Consider the following 18413-nt stretch of genomic DNA (forward strand, 5'->3'; position numbering starts at 1 on the left):
CCTCCTCCTCCTTCTTTTTTTTTGTTGTGCCAAGGATCAAACCCAGGGGTGCTCTACCACTAAGCTATATCCTTAGCCCTTTTTATTTTATTTTGACACAGAAGGCTTTTGCTAAGTTGCCCAGACTGGCCTTGAACCTGTGATCATCCTACCTCAGTCTCCCAAGTACCTGAGATTACAGGTACCTGGAAATGTTTTTTGTAGTATTGTGAACTAAACCTAGAGGTTTATGAATGCACACTTTCATCAAGATACACCCTCAATCCTTTCTATTTTTATAAATTTTGATACAGGATCTTCATTCTTTTTAAATCTTTTTTTCCTTATCTTTGTTCTTGAAGTTCAGAACTTTTACCAAGACGGTTGGAAGCGGGACAATTGGCATTGGAGTATCGGAAGTACAGAGTCGCACTTTTTAACTAACAAAAGTGCAAAGAAAAAATAAACTCTAACTTTCCAAACTGCAAAAGTTAGGCAAAGGGAAAAGGGCAAAGTAAATGAAACATAAAATAAATTGGAAGAGTTACAATCAAATCTAGCCACTGATAAACTCGAACATGCAAAATGAACCTACTGAAGCAATCTATCTGGCCAGATTAAACGTTTCAACTCCATGTTGTTCGAAAATAAAAGAACCTCAAAGACAAACGAGTACTAAGGAGGTACTAGAGAAATGTGAACAAAAATACTGCAGGGTAGAGAGATTAATACTTTAAAAGTGAAATTTCTGATTAAAACACTGAACAAAATAAAGAACGCTACTATCAGGTACAATTTACACAAATATTTTCACACCTAAGCCTGCTTGCACCAACAAGCCAGCAACCAGTTTATACTCTGTGCAATTCACAAGGTGGACAAATTTATGGGGAGAGGGAACATAATTACATCAATAAGTGACATAAAGGCAGTTGATAAAATTGAGTGGCTTCTCCCATAAACATCTTAAAAAAGGAAATAATTTAATTAAAGACTGTTTGTCCTGAACAATGGCAAACAGAACACAAAATGATAACATTAACGTCAATTTCTATTCAAATCAGCAGCCAGACAAGAATCCTTGCTAGTGCCAGAATCGTACAACCATTCTCAGAAAATTTAGAGAACTGGATAACACTGATATTTGGCATGGAACTTACAGGAGAACCTAAGGTTCCTTTATAAGAACATGACAGCATGTCAGTTTTTTTAAATTTACGGAAAGCAGCTGGCATGGTGGCACACACCTGCAATACCAGCACTCTGAAGCCGGAAGCAGGAGGCTGGCAAGTTTGAGCTCACCCTATGCAACTTAGCAAGCTAGAGGGACTTTACCTTAAAAAAAATTTTTTTAATGCAAAGAAATATTTTGGCAAGATAGCTAAATAGCAAGAATGACGCTAGAAATGGAAAACTTGACATGGTCATAGTGGTAAAACAGACCCAAGAAGAGTGAATGAGAGGCAGAACAGGTATGAAGAAAACTACAGAATATCTGATCTTTGTTGAGAGAATGTTGGAAGTCACAACAAAATGTCCTGGAGTACAAATTCCAATGTTCTTCCATAGAAAACTAGATTAGACAGCTAGCAGAATAAACTGTGGGACCTAAATATCATGAAATACTATTGATCAGTTAAAAAACCCAGACATACTGTTCAGAACAAGACCAATACCCACAACATATTAATAAATAAGTAAATGTTGTACAAGAAGCAATGAAAATTACACACACACACACACAGTTATAGGAATAAGAAGAACTGTTTTCAGCCCAGAAGTTTCGCCACCAACACAGAATCATTAAATAAATGAATGCCTTTAAATGTTCCTCCCAGGAAAGTCCTCCCCAAGCCCTCCGTGCGGAGGGGCCTCTCTTGTTCTCCATCATCTCTCCTGACATTTAGAAGAGGATGTTCGTACCAGTTTTGTGCTCACCTCACATTCAGTAGGGAAAAGCTAGCATATTAGCCGGCCAGGGAATGAGATCCATTACCTTTCTGCCCAATGGCAAAACCTGCCTATTGTGTAGGTCACTTATGAGAAGAGAAAGACAGAGGCTGCGGGACCTGGCTTCCTGCTAGAATATCTGAAACTGGAACTTTAACCAAGACAAGATAGGCAACTTTCCTTGCCAGGATCTAAGAATGTCAAAGGCCTATTTCAATGGACTTAAACCGCAAGCATCTGGCTCAGTCAAGCCACGAGTATGCCATACATTTTTGTTCTCTACAAGATGCCCCAAACTCAGCACTCTGTGTGCACATTTAATGCCTGTTGCATTACATTGATCACTATCCATGAAGCATGCAAAATAAAATGCCCAAGACATGCCTTCTCAAAATCTTAGATACAAAGAAAGTGTTCAGAAGGGATGCTAAAAACAAACCCAAGTCTAGGAGACTTGTGAAATGAAAATTAACAAAAGAAATCTTTAAAACTGTATCAGTATGTTCACATAGCAGATACCTTCAGAAAGTTCCTTCATCTAAGGAGCTCCCAAGAATGCATGCATGTAAATATCCCATTCAAATACACACCTTGGAGAGCAGGTTTTTGTGAAGGCAGTTGACCCCACCAATAAAAACCATATTGGGCATGACGGGCTTGGGGAAGTCGTTAACAAAGTCAGTTCTGAGTAGCCAGATAGATGCAGAGGTTAGAAGGTCCTGGACAGTCACGTCTCTCTGAAGGACTTCTGAAGCAAGTTGCGCGTAGGGAGAATAAACCACATTGCATGTGACTTTCTCTGTCAAGACAAAGAGCATATTCTTCACCCGCTGCAGGAAGGTCATGTGATCTGGGTTCGATGACATAGACCTAGGCACATAAGACACTGGGTTGGGGCACTGGGTGCCTTCATAGTGCAGTCCACACGGCAATGCATTCAAGAAGAAAACAGCAGGCAGAGCCAGGTACTGGGCCACGATGGCACCACAGGGGAGGAAAGGGTCTGTCAACACAACGTCGAAGCTGCTTTCTGCCAGGGAGGCCATCAGCTCCTTGTTGTGCACAAGGTGGGAGCAGCCAGACAAAAGCAAAGCGGAGTCCTTTTTGACTTTCTTGTAAATTTTGATCATACGCTGCAGGAAAGGATCGTTCTCAAAAACATTATGCCCAAGTTCACTGAAACTGGCTTCCATGTCCTCTTTCCGGAATGGCACAGCGTACCTCCTCAAGGTGTAGAATGACTCTTCTTTTATATGCAATACGGCCTCTGGCGCCACAACCACTATTTCATGTCCACTCTGCTGCAGCCGCTGGATGACCCCGACCATGCTCAGCCAGTGGCTGCCTCCCACTGGAACCACCAACAGCTTCCCAGCATGGGACCCCAAGGGCCGGAGAGCCCACAGCAGAAGGCCCAGAACAAGCAGGCGCGGGCCCTGAGACGCCATAGCCATGGCGCCCCTGCCTTTGCTCGCCTTCACCAGCTCCCATATAGCCAGAGCCAATGTACACACTAAGTTAATGTTTGATTGTGTCACATGACCCAAGGCACTGATGTGCAAGGGCAGCAGGAGGTTTACTTTTAGAAATCAAGAGGGTGGATACCAATGGGTTTTCTTAATAGACCGCAATAGACAATAGGCTTAACAGGCTGGAATTCTCACTTCAAATCACACTCGCGAGTAAGAACAGAAAGCAAAACATCTATAGTACCTTTGGATCCGTTAATGTTTTAAGAGATCAAGAAAATACTACTAGAGAGGAAAAAGCACCACAAGGTGACACAGTAAACTTCCCTTCCAGAAATAAAACAGTATTTCTTAGCCTTTTGGAAACTGCCATTGCAGATCCGCTTTGGACTGTGAAGGGCCAAGCATTCCTCCACAGCTCACTCAGGGCGGTGGCTGACCACTGGCAGTGAGTTTTGGTTCATTTGTCCCACAAATATATGTTGAGCCCAGCAAAGGAAGCAGATGAACAAAAATAAGAACGAGAATTCGTATTTATTGAGCTTGTACGATGTGCCAAACACTGTCAAGCTAAGCATTCCACAACGTATTTTATGTCATCCTTAAAACTATGCCATAAAGGAGATATCATAGCATTTTCCCCACTTTGTAAAGATACTGAGGCCAAGAGAGGCAAAGAGATTTTCCAGAGTCCTGTCTATCTTAAGTGGTAGAGCTACTCTGTGAGTGCACAGAGCCTGTAGTTCTTAACAACTCTCACAGTCTCTGGTAGTACAGAGAGTGGTATACGTCCTTGGTCGAAACTTGCAATGAATTATAAGTTAGAAAGAAAGCTGCGATCCCCAAGTCACTGTCCAGTTAACATAAAGAAAGAAAAGGCAGACAAAAAGAATCTGCAATGAAAGAGAAGGTTTTCACACAGTACTAGCTGATGTCTTAGGAGATCATAGCAGAGTCACCCCTCCTGAAGAACAGGCAAGCCCAGGTATAGACAGAACTGAACACGGCACTCCTTTCTTTTGGGATCCACTGCTGTTCTACACAGTCCCAAAATAAAAGCACAGATCCTGACACTACAGCCACTCACACCTATAGATACGCTGGAAGACTTCATGGAGAAATGGCTGACTTTAAAGCTTTGGTGTTCCATGGAGCGTATATACAAGGGTACTAACCCTTTTCCCTAAGCCAGCATCCTTCATCAACAGACCTCTAGATTTGCATGTACTTCCATAGGGACACACACACATGCCCTGAAGTTCCTCCCCAGCCTCCAGCACTCTTTCTTGGGCCTAGAAGAAAAGATGTAGCAATGCTCTTGCCCTTTGTTGAACACTTCTCTGCAATTCTGAAAGCTTCAATTCAAGTTAAACTTTAAAAGCAATAATTCTTGATAATTTTTCCAAAGTTCCAAAGTCACAGAGTTCATCCACAGATCACATCAAAGAGATGGCAAACACAATCAATACGATAGTGATCTTATGACTTTTCCTGCATCACACACAGCCTCAGAGCTATTCCTCTATTGAATCTATCTATCTATTTATTTTTCTGTGCTGGGGATCAACACAGGGCCTCACACATTCTAGGCTGGTGCTCTACCACAGAGCTATATCCCAGCCCTTGGAGCTTTTTGGGGGATTCTATATAGCTGCATGGTTTGGGGCCCCACTCTACTTCAGATCAGGGAAATACCGTTTCCTAATCTGGATGTCCAGCAATCCACATCCATCTTCATGAACTACTATGAGAACCACTGCTGTGCAATCCAATAAAGCTTCTGCCTTGGAGTCTGAGCAGACCTGACACAACTCATTGCTAATTCTCTCTTTCACCAAATATTTAAGGACATGTGATCCCTACTATGCTCCAGGCACAATGTTAGGAGCAGGTCCAGAAAATCTGTTAGAAATGGCTTCCTGCTGTAAGGAAGAGGTCCAGCAGACAGAAACAAACTGGACAGTTATATTGCAGAGGGGGGTGTGCTCTGGAAGCTGAGGAAACACAGAACACGGGAGCAACCTGATCTTTCTTGGGGAGCTACTGAGCAGTGGGAATCTGTAAAAGGGTCTTGGAACCCATAAAGAGGTTCTTTCTTAAATGACAGCTAGAAGTCAATAGTCTCACCACTTGGGACTCTCTTAGCTGATCAGATCAGAAGAGAGGGGCTCAATACCAAACAAGCAACATCAACACTTTCTTGTGGATCCTAAGTGGGACCTTCCAGAGAAAACAAGGCTATCTTCCTCAAACTTCTGCAGTGTTTTCTTCTATTCTGCCTTTCATCAAGTAGTTTGCTACTAGACTATGTAAAAATGCACACCTTCCTCATAAAAGGGGTTTCCACCCTGGAACCCTCATCTCACTTTCACAGACAGTGAACATTTCTGTACGGACCAACTTCCTTTTTTCTTCCTTTCTTCTGCTCTAGGTGCCATACCCAAGCAAATGCTGAATCTGGATGATTCTACCACTGCCTCTCGGGTTTAGCTGACATGGTTCTGTTCCAAGGAACCAGCCACCGTTCCCTCAACTCCTTCTAGCTGTCCCTCTGATTTACCCTATTAGCTGTGCCAGCCCTGCCCCACCCCACCCCCACTTCTGGCACTGTGGTCAATGGCTTCCTAGAGCCTATAAGAAAACTTAGACTCTTCAGCCTTGCCACTGGGACTTCTTGGAGTGGACCTCAGTCCCCTGTCCAAGCTTATTTTTCCTGTTTACTCCTTCTGCTTCATCCCTTTCTCTTCACTTTACCCTCCATTCTGGATGACTTGCCTTCCCACAAAATTTGCTTTATACGTTCCCAAATTGCTTTGTTCCTACTGGACTTTACTCCTGATAAGCTTCTTGCTATTTATTGCATGCTTGCCAAGCGCCAAGTCCAGGGGTTCAAGTTCAGTCAGTCTACGTGATATGAACCAGTTTGTTCTGGTGAGCTTAATGCACCCAGCTAGACCTACTACTCTTCATGATGAAATATTAGAAAGTTCATTGGTTAATTATTCCCCTTTTAGAACTAAAGGACTTTTATTGGGGTGTTGCCTCAAACGGATCAAAGCAAGGAATACAGCACCAAGAGAGAATAAGGAGAAAATGGAGAGAACTCGAATGTTAAGAAGTAACAAAAAGAAAATCCACAGTCATGACATAGCAGTTTTAGTAGGAATAATCACAACATCCTGAGTTTACTCACAGTGCTTTAAATATGGCTGCAAGTTTTAATAAAGTTAATTTTCTAGTCCAGTGATTCTCAGATGGGCTAGGGAACTCTGGGGATCTGAAAGAATTTTTCAAGGTAATTTTACAAAGTCAAAACGATTTCCCTAACAATGATGCTGTCTAACTTTTCCCCTCTCATTCTTCCATAAATGTATAGGGGAATCTTCTGAGGCCATGTTGCAATATCACAATAGAGTCAACACAGAAGCAGAGACTCCAACTCTCTTCTTTAAGCCATAAAATAAAAAGAGATTTGAAAGTTACCAAACGACACCCTTCTTCTCACTGATTTTTTTTTCTCCAAAAAAGTTATTTTCTCCTAACAATATGATTAATGTTAGTAATGAGTTTTTAAATTGACTAATGAATATATCTGTTAAAATTCTGTTTAAATTTCTCCTATGAAATATATGACAGAATAACCCATATAAACAAGAAAGCAAATGGGTTCTGAGGCCAAAAACGTTTGCTGCAGTCCTCTGTAACACATGATTGGCCCTGGGCCCAGGGTCAGTCAAACTCCACTCCTATCACCCTAGCCTTCCCCCAGGGTGAGGCGAAGGTTGATTCCAAGCTGACTTCAAGAAAAACATTTTCTAAAGTAGCAAGAGTCACACTCTTCCCCTCCGCCTAAGTTCCCTCTTTTCTACCCTACTTGGAGACAGCAGGGGTAGTGTGTGGAGGAAGAGGTGCCAATAAGGTGGGAGGGGCAGGAGCGGGTGGAAACACGTCCATCGCGTCACAGAGCTCCTCCAAGCCCCTAGAGCAATGAATTCTGGGATGGTGAGGCAAACTCAGCTTCAACCAATGAAAAATTGCTACGTCACAAGGGCGTCCCTGTGGGGCGCCTGCGCCTGACCGCGCATTCGTCCCGCCCCACGGGGCTGGGAAGCAAGCCTCTGGCCTTAGAGGGCTGTCCAACATGGTGGACTACTACGAGGTGCTGGGTGTGCCTCGGCAGGCCTCATCAGAGGCCATCAAGAAGGCATACCGCAAGCTGGCGCTCAAGTGGCACCCGGACAAAAATCCCGAGAACAAGGAAGAAGCAGAAAGAAAATTCAAGCAAGTGGCCCAGGCCTACGAGGTGTTGTCCGATGCCAAGAAACGTGACGTCTATGACCGCTATGGTGAGGCAGGAGTGGATGGAGGTGCCAAAGCCAACCAGGCTTCCTTCGTTGACCCTTTCGAGTTTGTCTTCACTTTCCGTGACCCCGTGGAGGTCTTCAAGGAGTTCTTCAGGGGCGAGGACCCTTTCTCATTTGACTTCTTCGGAGGCCCACTTGAGGATATTTTTGGATGCCAAAGGAGCTCCCAAGGAAGGAGAAGGTCTGAATCCCTTTTCTCTCCCTTCAGTGAATTTCCAGCTTTCAGGGGTGATTTTTCTTCCTTTGATACACAGTTTACTTCCTTTGGTTCCCTGGGAAATGGAGGCCTTTCTTCTTTCTCAATGTCTTGTGACAGCGGTGGAGCAGGCAGCTTCAAGTCCATGTCAACTTCCACCAAAATAGTTAATGGAAAGAAAATCACTACCAAGAGAATCATTGAGAATGGCCAAGAAAGAGTAGAAGTGGAAGAAGATGGAAAGTTGAAGTCCCTTTTGATAAATGGCGTAGAGCAGTTGCTACGCCTCAACACCAAGTAACTCCCCTTGATTTGAAACACATTTCGAGGAATAGAAGGCCGTTTAAGATGGCAAGTGAAATCTACTTTCAGAACAACTGTATCCAAAACGTTTTAAACAATGCATGATAGTGCCTACTTGTTGTTATTGTTGTAATTACACGAATAGGATGTTTGTTTTTAAAACTGTTGAAAATATCAATATGCACTTGGATATATGTTAAACTTCATCTTGAGACAGACAAGGGTTATTTGGTAGTGCTAGGACAAAATATTCATCACAGCACCTTACATTTTTCTGTTTTGGTTGAACTGTGAGCCAGGTAGCTAGCTCTGAAGCATTTTAACCTTAAATTTTTACACAACTGTGGTGAAAAATGGGTATATTAATACTACTTTTCGCATAAAAAAGGCTTTTTCTTGTATGTAATTGATGGTGGTGTATTGAGTTAACTACTGTTTGGACAGTTACAGCTAGGTTCTGTGAAAACAGTGGGTAGAATTCACTTCCTAGGTTGCTACAAATTTCCACAACCAGTGCATATTTATTTTCTTCAAGTTTTGGAGGCCACTGGCATGAGAATAGTGTTATCCGCAGCGTACTCCCTCTGAAGGGTGAGGGCAAAATGTTTATGTCAGTGTCTCAAGGTTACTTGGACTGTTTTCAGCCCCAACTTGGTTCTACAACTATAGTGGATGCTGGAAATGAAAAAACAAGCAAAGGTTGTACAAGTCTCTTCCATTAGCGTATGGGGAACATACGTCAAAGTAGCTTGACAAAGGCCAGCTGTTACCGGAAATGTTGGTTGGATGAGGCACTAAACAGAAATCTAAGAAAGTCGTGTTTCCACAATTTAGTCCCCATATGATGGCCTTTATGGAGATAATTTCTTTGAGATAATCCATCATAAAGTACCCTGTACCTTACTGCCTTTTCTGAAGACTGCATGACATGAAAAGGCAATTGAAATAGGTTAAAACCACAAGTTTCTAATTCTTTGCAGAGAGGTAATAGGGGCTGAACACACTGTCGACAAGCTAGGACTATGTGAGATGGTTTGGAATACCTTTCAGAGCTCTTAGAATCCAGTCTGTATGGAATGAGATGCAAATAGCCTATGACAGGAACATGGCATTCAGCACTGTACCATAAGAACACATGGTCTCTTATTTTATTTTTCTATTTTTTTGGTTTTTTTCTGGTACCAGGAATTGAACTCACGACCTTGCACTTGCCAGACAGGCGCTGTGCTGCTGAGCTAAATCCCCATCCCCAAGAACACATGGTCTCTGAAAACCATATCACAGGAATAGTCACTGCAGTACCTGGGCAGATGCTTCCTATATACTAATGGTACAAGAAGTGTTAGAATGACACACACTACCAGAGCTTCTGAAAAATGAGTTCCTATTTTATTCAGACCAGGGAACTTTCACCAGTGAAGATATTCACTGGGTGATTTGCTAGGCTTGAGTTTGTTTTAGAAGAAATTGAGGATATCAGCAGTTTTGAGGTGATAGCAGGTACTGTGTTCTAGCAGTTACATGTTCTGGAAATCACTCTGGATAGGACAAAATGGGTGTGATTTTAGCTACACAGTTGGGTAAAAGATGTTCAGCAAAGGGTGCAGTGGTAGGCGAAGAGCCTGGCATACCAAGATCACTCAGAGATCTTTAACAGCTCTGGATGATTGAATAGATGAGAGTCAACACAACCATCAGTTTTTATGTGGATCAGTACTGCTGTAAATGAGGTTTTCCTTTTACACGTGTATAAAATATTTAACTTGAAGGATTCTTAAAATAGAAACTTTTAAAAATAGCTTAGAATGAAAACCTACAGGCTGCTGTAGGCCTGTATGTGGATATTCATTTTCTGTGGAAGGTTTGAATAGATTTTAAAGCAAGAAAAACAGGCATTTCCTCTGATACAAAGATGGGCATCTTGAGCCCATTGCAGTGGATCCATCGAGAAAATCACTAACACATTCTCCAGAGGCACCACACAGGAAAAGCTGTTATCCATGTGGGACCCCAAACACCTAAACACTTGAGGCCATCTCAGCAGGATCCACAAACTCAAAAGACAGGCATTTCTCCTCGCTAGAGATCCACACATAGCTTCTCCACTTACCCTATACACTAGAAAACATTTGAAAGGCATGCGCATTTCAAATAGCCCTTACAGGATCACTCTGTCTTCCCTGCTAATACCATTTTGGTACAAGTCTTGGAAAATCATCCACTGACTCTGCTTACCTTCTATGAATTTCTAATTCCACTTCTCATACAGCTTTTCCATACAGATTCCACTCATTTCTTCTCCCAGTCTCCTTTAAACGCTTTCTGAAAAACTTCTACCACCACTAGTCTAGTGAGACTACACTCAAAAGTAGTCAGTGGCCTCAGGACTGAAAACACTAGCCTGTTCTCTACCTTTATCTTCTCAAAAGTAAGCTTTGGGGAGGTATACTTTTCTAAGGGGAACTTACTGTTTGTACGTAGGCCTGTTTCCTTCTACATAGTGGATGAGAATATACATGTAAAGTCAGGAAGAAAGTTTCATTTTGAGTATCTGTACTTTACAAATTTCAGAGGATTTCTTTACCTCGGTACCTTGTGAAAATAAAATTACTTCTGGAGAATGATGGGGGGGCAGTAACATAGCAACCAAAAAAAGATGAATTTTTTGAAATGTACATTGAAAGCAAAGGAGAGAAATGGATAGTGCAGAGAACAAAATGAAAACATAGGCTTTTCCAGAAATGCTGCTCTTACAATACTGGGAGGAGAGAGATGAGAAAGTTGAGTAAGATGAGAGCCACGAGCCTGCAAAACAGGAATTTGTGGATGATAGGAATTCTTAAAACAGAAACCAAAACAAAAATTTCAGTGGTTTAATAGAGGGAAACCTCCAGGCCTTGAATAAGAATCTAGGTTTAACTCAGGTTTATTGCCCAGGGCAGGTGAAATGGTCCCACGTAGGTGTCCACATCCCAGTTACTGGGGTCTGAATGTGCTACATTATATGGCAAAAAGACTCTGCAGATATAGCTAAGGGTCTTGAGATGGGAAGACTGTCCTGGTGCATGCAGGTAGACTCAGTATCACCACAAGGACTCTTATAAGTGAAACAGACATAGGAGACAGATCTAAACATACTACGTTGCATGTACATGCCATCTATTTCCAAAATCAGAAAGAAAAAGGCAAAAAAAAATGTAAAGGTGTTATAGTTGTGTCTAAATGCCCTCCCCACCCCGCAAGTGTCATGCAGTTATTGGGGGAGCTTTTCAGAGGTGGCTGGATCTAGAGTGTGACATTGGGATCAAGGGTGTGTGGTTAGTAAATCAATCCATTGACTGGTTTAACATAGTTCTGGCTAGGACTCAGGGTGTACTACACCTACCTTAGGGTGGGTAGCCTGCGTAAAATACAAGAAACGGAAAGACAGCTAATGGTCTCTTTCTGCCCACTTGTCCTGGACTATTTCTCCTCTGTGATGCCTCTGCCATGGAGCCAGCCAACTGTGGACTGAAACCTTTACCAGCTGTGAGCCAAATCACCCTTTCCCCCTTTAACTTTGGCTGTTGAGTATTTTGTCTCAGCAATGAGAAAAGTAAGACAAAGGGAAGAGGAAACAAGATTAACTTCACAATAAATGGGAGGGATAAATCAAATACATATATATATTGTGTCAATGGACAGAATTCTTACATGAAAAACTACCAGATTGATATTCTAAAAAAAAATACTTGAACCTTAGAAACAAACCTTTCACAAAAACTTTTGAAAGTAGAGACAGGAGTAGCAATACTGGCATCAGAACAAGTGAATTATAAGGCATGTAATTTATGGGTAAAAAGTAAATATAAAAACATGTAAATGGTGAACCTGCATTTACAATCTACATACTCTTGCGTACAAAGCAGAAATAGAATTACAGATGTAATTTGAGCAATTATCAGTTGTATGAAGGGAAGAGTATCAGTTATATAAGACTTTTTTTGGAGACAAGGTCTCACTATGCAGTTCAGGCTGGTCTTGAACTCAATATATAGCCCAGGTAGGTCTTGAACTCATAGCAATCCTCTTGCCTCAGCCTCCCAAGTGCTGGGATTATAGGAGTGCACCACCACACCCAGCCTATAAGATAAGTTTTTGAGAATTGGGACAATTTAGTAAAGTTTTTGTGTATAAAAAGTGAAAAGACACGATTTGCATGATTCCATGAAACATTTACAAATATTTATCACATAGTAACCACAGGACTATTGAGCACTTAAAATGTAAGAGTTCAAATTGAGACATGCTATAAAAATAAAATACACTTTAGACTCACTTCTCCTGAATGCTTAGATCTCCTATAAGCACATCTTCATCCCTTCTCAGACAGGACTATTACAAACTATATAAAAAGTTGCAATTTGCCAGTTTATTTTTCTAGTGAGTATCTCTAAGCTATACTTCTCCATAGTAGGCCATTTTACAGCACAATTTCCCTACTTCTGCATATCTGAAGGAAAATACACCACCAAAAAGGCAGTGATTGCTATACGGACGGACAGTCCTTGTAGAGTCACATCATTGTTTGTGGGGACCTTGGCCAGAAATATATATGAGATGGATATACAGAGATAAAGGACTTTTTGAGCCTATGCCAGAAAGTTCCCAGAATGCACGGTGACAGATTAAAAGATAGCCTACAGGGCCACAAGTCCAGATAGGATTAAAATACATGGTCTTAAGAAGTGAAGGCTCTAGCCCTCTTTCCCATACTCCAACTTATTACTTAGACTGGCCCTAAGCTCAATCATATAACAGGCTACCTTGACCTTCCTCTGTCCTTTGCCTGTTCCCTACATAAATTCTTTTACAGCCATCCTTCTGTTGTTCTTTATTATTGCTTCCTGGTTCTATCAATAAAAAGCCACAGAAGCTCAGTGCAGAGCTGTCAGCTATGAGACTCTCTCGTGCTGACTGGTCTTGGTTACCGGAAGACCTTCTGGGCTTTCTTGGAGTTTGGACACTGACTCGGCATAATCTCTCATCCTTTGCTCCATGCCATGGTCACTGCAAGAATTGCTCCCCTGTTCTATTCTAGATTCTAATTTCTGCCTCTGTTCTCAGTGGCTATTGTGAATTTTACTTATGCTACTGTGAATATTTCAGTAATTACCTCGCCAGAGACTGGTACAGATGAAGAGGTACACATCTTTGGGAAGACGAGTAGATAAGTAAGCTCTTGGAAGTAGTTTTAAAAATGTTTCCTGCTGGAACATTGATTGGATGAAGGCAGCAATACAGACCTGAGAGAGCGACTTCCTGCTGACACAGTTGATGCCCCCGATGAAGACCATGTTGGGCATGATGGGCCTGGGGTATTCCAACACAAAGTCCCCTCTGAACAGCCACACAGAAGCATGGCTGAGAACGTCCACCAGAGATACTTCTCCCTGGAAAACCTCAGAGGCGATGCTTTCAAAAGGAGAAAACGCAATGTGGCAAAAGAACTTCAAGCCCAGAGGATAGAGCATGTTCTTGACTCTCTGCAGGAAAGTCATGTGGTCGGAGTATGTTGTGAGCAACTGGGGAATATAGGAGGAAGGGTTGGGACACCCTGTGCCCTCAAAGTCCAGGCCACAGGGGATGCCCCGCAGGAAAAACACGGCAGGGATACTCAGATACTTAGCCAGCACTGCCCCGCAAGGAAAAACAGGGTCCGTTAACACCACATCAAAGGAACTGGAATTCAGTTGGCTGATCAGGGAATTGTTACGCAGCAACTCCACACAAGACCTCTCATAGGCTGCTGTAAACTTCTTGAAAGATGTGACAGCTTTAAAAAGTGACTCCAGATAATTCTGTGTTTCAAAGACAAATTTACCCTCATCCATCATGTTTTTATATTCTTCCTGAGTATAGGGAAATGTGTAGAAATTCACAGTGAAGAAGTCCTCTCCTTTGATGTGCAAGCTGACCTCTGGAGCCAGGACCACAGCCTGGTGGCCTCGGGCATGCAGCTGTCTCACAACGTCCTTCATGCTGAGCCAGTGGCTGCCCTCCATGGGTACCACCAACACCTTCCAACCCTCAGCCCATGGCGTGACACACGCTATGAGCAGCAGTCCCAGCAGCCCTCGCAGAGGCACCTGGAGCGCTGTGGCCATGTCCTCAGAAGCGACAGCACTGGCCTTCCACGCTGTGGCCATGTCCTCAGAAGCGACAGACTGTGCCTCCTACTTTAGCTTATTCATATTGACTGTCTTATCATGAGCAAAATGGCATTTCATTGGAAGACAGGGGGCCTTCCCTAAGTTAATCATTGCAGATTACTGCCTTGCTCTTATGTATCCAATCAGGGAGAATCTGACTTATCTCTTCTCTTCTGGCACAACTCTTCTGACCTGTTGCTTTCTCTGGGGGACATCTGAGTTTACCTTTTTTTCTTCTGATTCCCCAAACAAAGCACCTGTTTCATTTCATCATCTTTTCTGTTACCCACATGCGGAAGGCTGGCATGGAGCTCTGAGGAATGATCCAGGCTTTGGTTCCCAATGTAACTTCACTCCTAGAAGTGGTCCTGTACAGTAATTTTAAACTCTTTCCTCCCTTTCACTAGCAACATGGAATACATCAGAGAACTCAGAATGTTGTCAGGCCAGCTTGCACCAAACAATAAGGTGCTTGCTCGTACTCGGATTCAGTTCACTTTCTACAGAAGGATATCCCTGTAATGGTCACTCTATTTAAATGTAAGAAGCACTCTGAAGCAGCTGTAAAATTGGGAAGAGCTTGATGGACCCTGAACATGAGACTTGATGATTTGGTGCTCCTGAAGGGTCAACAAAGAACTCCTCATCTAATGTATGGCTTAACAGTTTCCTTGGACTAGATATATAGCTGAGAGGCAAAGTGCTTGCCTAGCGTGGATGAAGTAAGGCCTAGCTTATATCCCCTACCTTGGGGCATAATTTTAAAAAGTACTTCGTAGGTATCATACTATATTGAGATTCCAAAATGGTCATTGTAAGTGCAGGTGATTACTTTCCCAGGGCATCCACTTATGACTGGAGAATTACTCACTCTTTGAAGTGGGTGCCTATGGGAAAGCACTGCTTTAACTGTAAACAAAGAAAAAAAAAGCCAGAAGCTTTGGAGAGCAGAACAGAGATTGAGCAAAGTTGGCCTAGCACCAAACATCTGTGCTAAAGTAGAGGATGAAGGTAAAGGTGAAAATAAGAGTGAAGGGGAAATCCAGAAAATACAAGAGGTCTCACGTGCAGATAGTGGACCTAGAATTTGCTCTGGACACTGCCACCATGGAAATACTTTCCACTTTACAACATATAATCGTGTTGCAGCATTCAGGAGCCACCTTGAGAAGGCCTAATCCCTACTACTTTAGGAGTCAAAGGTCTCTTTTTCCTATCTCTATGAACCAGCATAAATTATCTCTGTGAATTAGTCATGCACTGATTTAGGAGATGTTGACTTTGGGAGCTATTTGCTGAAGAGGAAAGTTTCTGGAACAATACTACTGAGATCTATAGGGCCAGAAGTTCATCTGTGATGCTTAAAGGAAAGGTCATCTTGGGAAACCAGCTACAGAAACTCTAGGAGGCTCTGAAGTTGCATGTTTTTTATAGGAGATAAGTTTCAGAACACCAGAGCTGGAGGTGGTTAGCTTAGATGGAGGTTGTGCTGCCACCCCTCTGGCTTCTGTGTAGACTGTCTGACCCACAGTGTGTCCCAGTGCAGTCCTCACCATCACAGCAGAAACTGGCATCAAACACTGGAGTACATAAGAGAGACAGATCCTAATACAGTAATAGTTAGTGGCCTCATTAACCCACTCATACATAGAGACATCATACAGACTCCCCCCAGAAAAGTCTACAGACATCAGAGCTAAAGGTACAGTAGAGGTCAAATGGACATAGAGACATTTACAGAGTTTTCCACCCAATTGCTACAAAGTACAGATTCTTGAGATGTTGAGGTGAGAGGACACATGTTTGAGCCCAGCCTGGGCACTTTAGAGACTCTGTCAGAAGAAAAAAAATAGCAAAGGACAGGGGATGTAGATGAATATGAAGATTCTAGGTGCAATCCCCAGTGATGGAGACCACTACAAAGCAGCCCTGAGCAGGACTTAAGCAATTTGCTTTCCATGTTTACTTGTGAGTCTAGGGCCCAAAGCCTAGGCCCCTTGTCTGGAAATGAGCATCAAGCTCATAGTAAGTGATCTCTGTGAGTCACTGGTCCCGACTGAGACCTGTAATGGTGGATGAAGCTGTAAAGCCTCCAAGGATAAGACAAGGACACAGCCAAGGACACCTGGATCCACTTTCAGCTAGATAAAGACTGTAGCCTCAGGCATCTCACTTCTGGGTGGAGACCTTCCTGGAGTTAACATAGCTCTCCTAAATGAACATGCCTTACTTGGAGATGTCTTTGAGCAGTTCTCACCCTTCTTGAGTATTCCCCTCTGGCCACCCAGAGAAGATCTTGGTCTTAGCCCCCAGAGAATCTTGAATTCTGTGAGAGGATTTTGATTCTCTTGGAGCCCTGAAATCATACTATTTGTCTCTTTTATTTAGTCTTCACCATCCACTCGTTTGGGAGATTGCAGATCTGATCAGTCCACAATAATTAAGGGATAATATTAATCCATTACCCCAGTAATGCACGCACACACACACACACTTTCCATCAGCTCATACAAATTTGCACAAAACAGGTCAAATTTAAATCAATTGAGATAAAATAAGTCTTAATAAACATAAATGGTTGAAATAACTTCTTGTCACTTAACAGGCAGAGTATAGTAGAATGAAATTAGAAAAGGAACTGCACAAATCATATAAACACAGAGAGACTGAACACTACAGCTTTGAAAAGGCAGTCAGTCTTTAAAGAACTTAGCAAGGAAGACTGTTAAATTCCTAGAATCAATGAAATTGGAAAACAACCAATCAGAACCTGGGGGACACAGAGAAAAGTTCTAGAAGATTACAGATGTAAGTGCCTATACTTATATTTATATCACTTAGAAAAACACAAGGATTTCAAATAAATAATCATAAAGCATCTCAGGATGTTAGAATATCAAGAACAAATCAAACACAAAATCAGTAGAAGGAAATATATAGAGCTAAAATTAATGACATAAAAACTAATAGAATACAAAATCCATGAAACAAAGGATTGGTTCTTTCAAAAACTAAGCATACTTGATAAACACTAGCCCATTTACTAAAAGGAAAAAAAGGAAAGACTCAGATAAATGAAATTGGAGACAAAAAGCAGATATAACATATAACTGAAATCCAGAGGATTAGGAAATATTTTGAAAATGTATATGCTAATGAATTAGAATATCAGAAGAAATGGACAACTTTCTAGACACATATGACCTACTAAATCTGAACTAAGAAGATATTTAAAAAGTACCTCAATAATAATCAGCAATATGATTGAAGCAACAGTGAAGTCTCTCAACAAAGAAAGGCCCCATGGGATAGATTCACTGCTGAATTTTAATAAACTTTTAAAGGAAATCTAATACCAATGCTCCTCAAAAAAACTCTATAATAAAGAAAGAGAGGCTATTCTTTCAAGTGCATTTTATGTAGCCAGTATTATCTGTTATCAAAGCCAGATAAAAATACAACAAAAAAGACAATGATAGACAAATAGCCTTGAGGAGTAGACATGCAGATTTCCTCCACAAAATACTTGCAAGTCTAATCCAACATCACACTTTAAGGACCATATACCATGATCAAGTTGATTTGATGCCAGGGATGCAAGGCTGGTGCAGCATATGGAAACCAATTAACATAATACACCATATAAACAGGATTGAGGATAAAAATTAGATGATCAGTACATGCAGAAAAACCTTTTGAGAAAGTTCAACATCCTATTATGAGAAAAACCAAGTCTAAATTAGGTGTCGAGGAGAATACATTAACATAGTATAGGCTGGGGCTGGGGATTTAGCTCAGCGGCAAAAGCGCCTGCCTGGCAAGCGCAAGGTCGTGAGTTCGGTTCCCGGTACCGGAGAAAAACCAAAAAAAGAGGCTATCATTCTTCCAGTGAGTTTGATTGGCCCCTTTATCAAAGATGAGGTGGTTGAGTGTGTTTTTGGTTGTGTCTGTTTCTTCCAGT

The 18413-nt window shown here is 42.0% G+C and overlaps 2 protein-coding genes across 9 annotated transcripts in view; one reads left to right on the top strand and one right to left on the bottom strand.

Moving 5' to 3' along the window:
• LOC102006309 (UDP-glucuronosyltransferase 1-8) overlaps positions 1-18413 on the bottom strand; it is a 161266-nt gene that overhangs the window by 5075 nt on the left and 137778 nt on the right. The window contains exon 2 of one of the 8 annotated variants that reach the window (XM_013519898.1): positions 2520-3041. The exons of the other annotated variants lie outside the window; for them this stretch is intronic. Coding sequence (XP_013375352.1) covers positions 2520-3041 — 522 coding nt within the window. The remainder of the gene's footprint in view (positions 1-2519; positions 3042-18413) is intronic. 8 annotated transcript variants of the gene reach the window in all.
• Positions 7432-8435, top strand: Dnajb3 (DnaJ (Hsp40) homolog, subfamily B, member 3). Its single transcript, XM_005395337.1, has one exon. It carries the CDS (start codon positions 7540-7542, stop codon positions 8257-8259), a length of 720 nt encoding a protein of 239 aa, XP_005395394.1. The 5' UTR covers positions 7432-7539; the 3' UTR covers positions 8260-8435.

Source organism: Chinchilla lanigera, unplaced genomic scaffold, assembly GCF_000276665.1.
Source record: "Chinchilla lanigera isolate Chin_1 unplaced genomic scaffold, ChiLan1.0 scaffold00052, whole genome shotgun sequence".
NCBI lineage: Eukaryota > Metazoa > Chordata > Mammalia > Rodentia > Chinchillidae > Chinchilla > Chinchilla lanigera.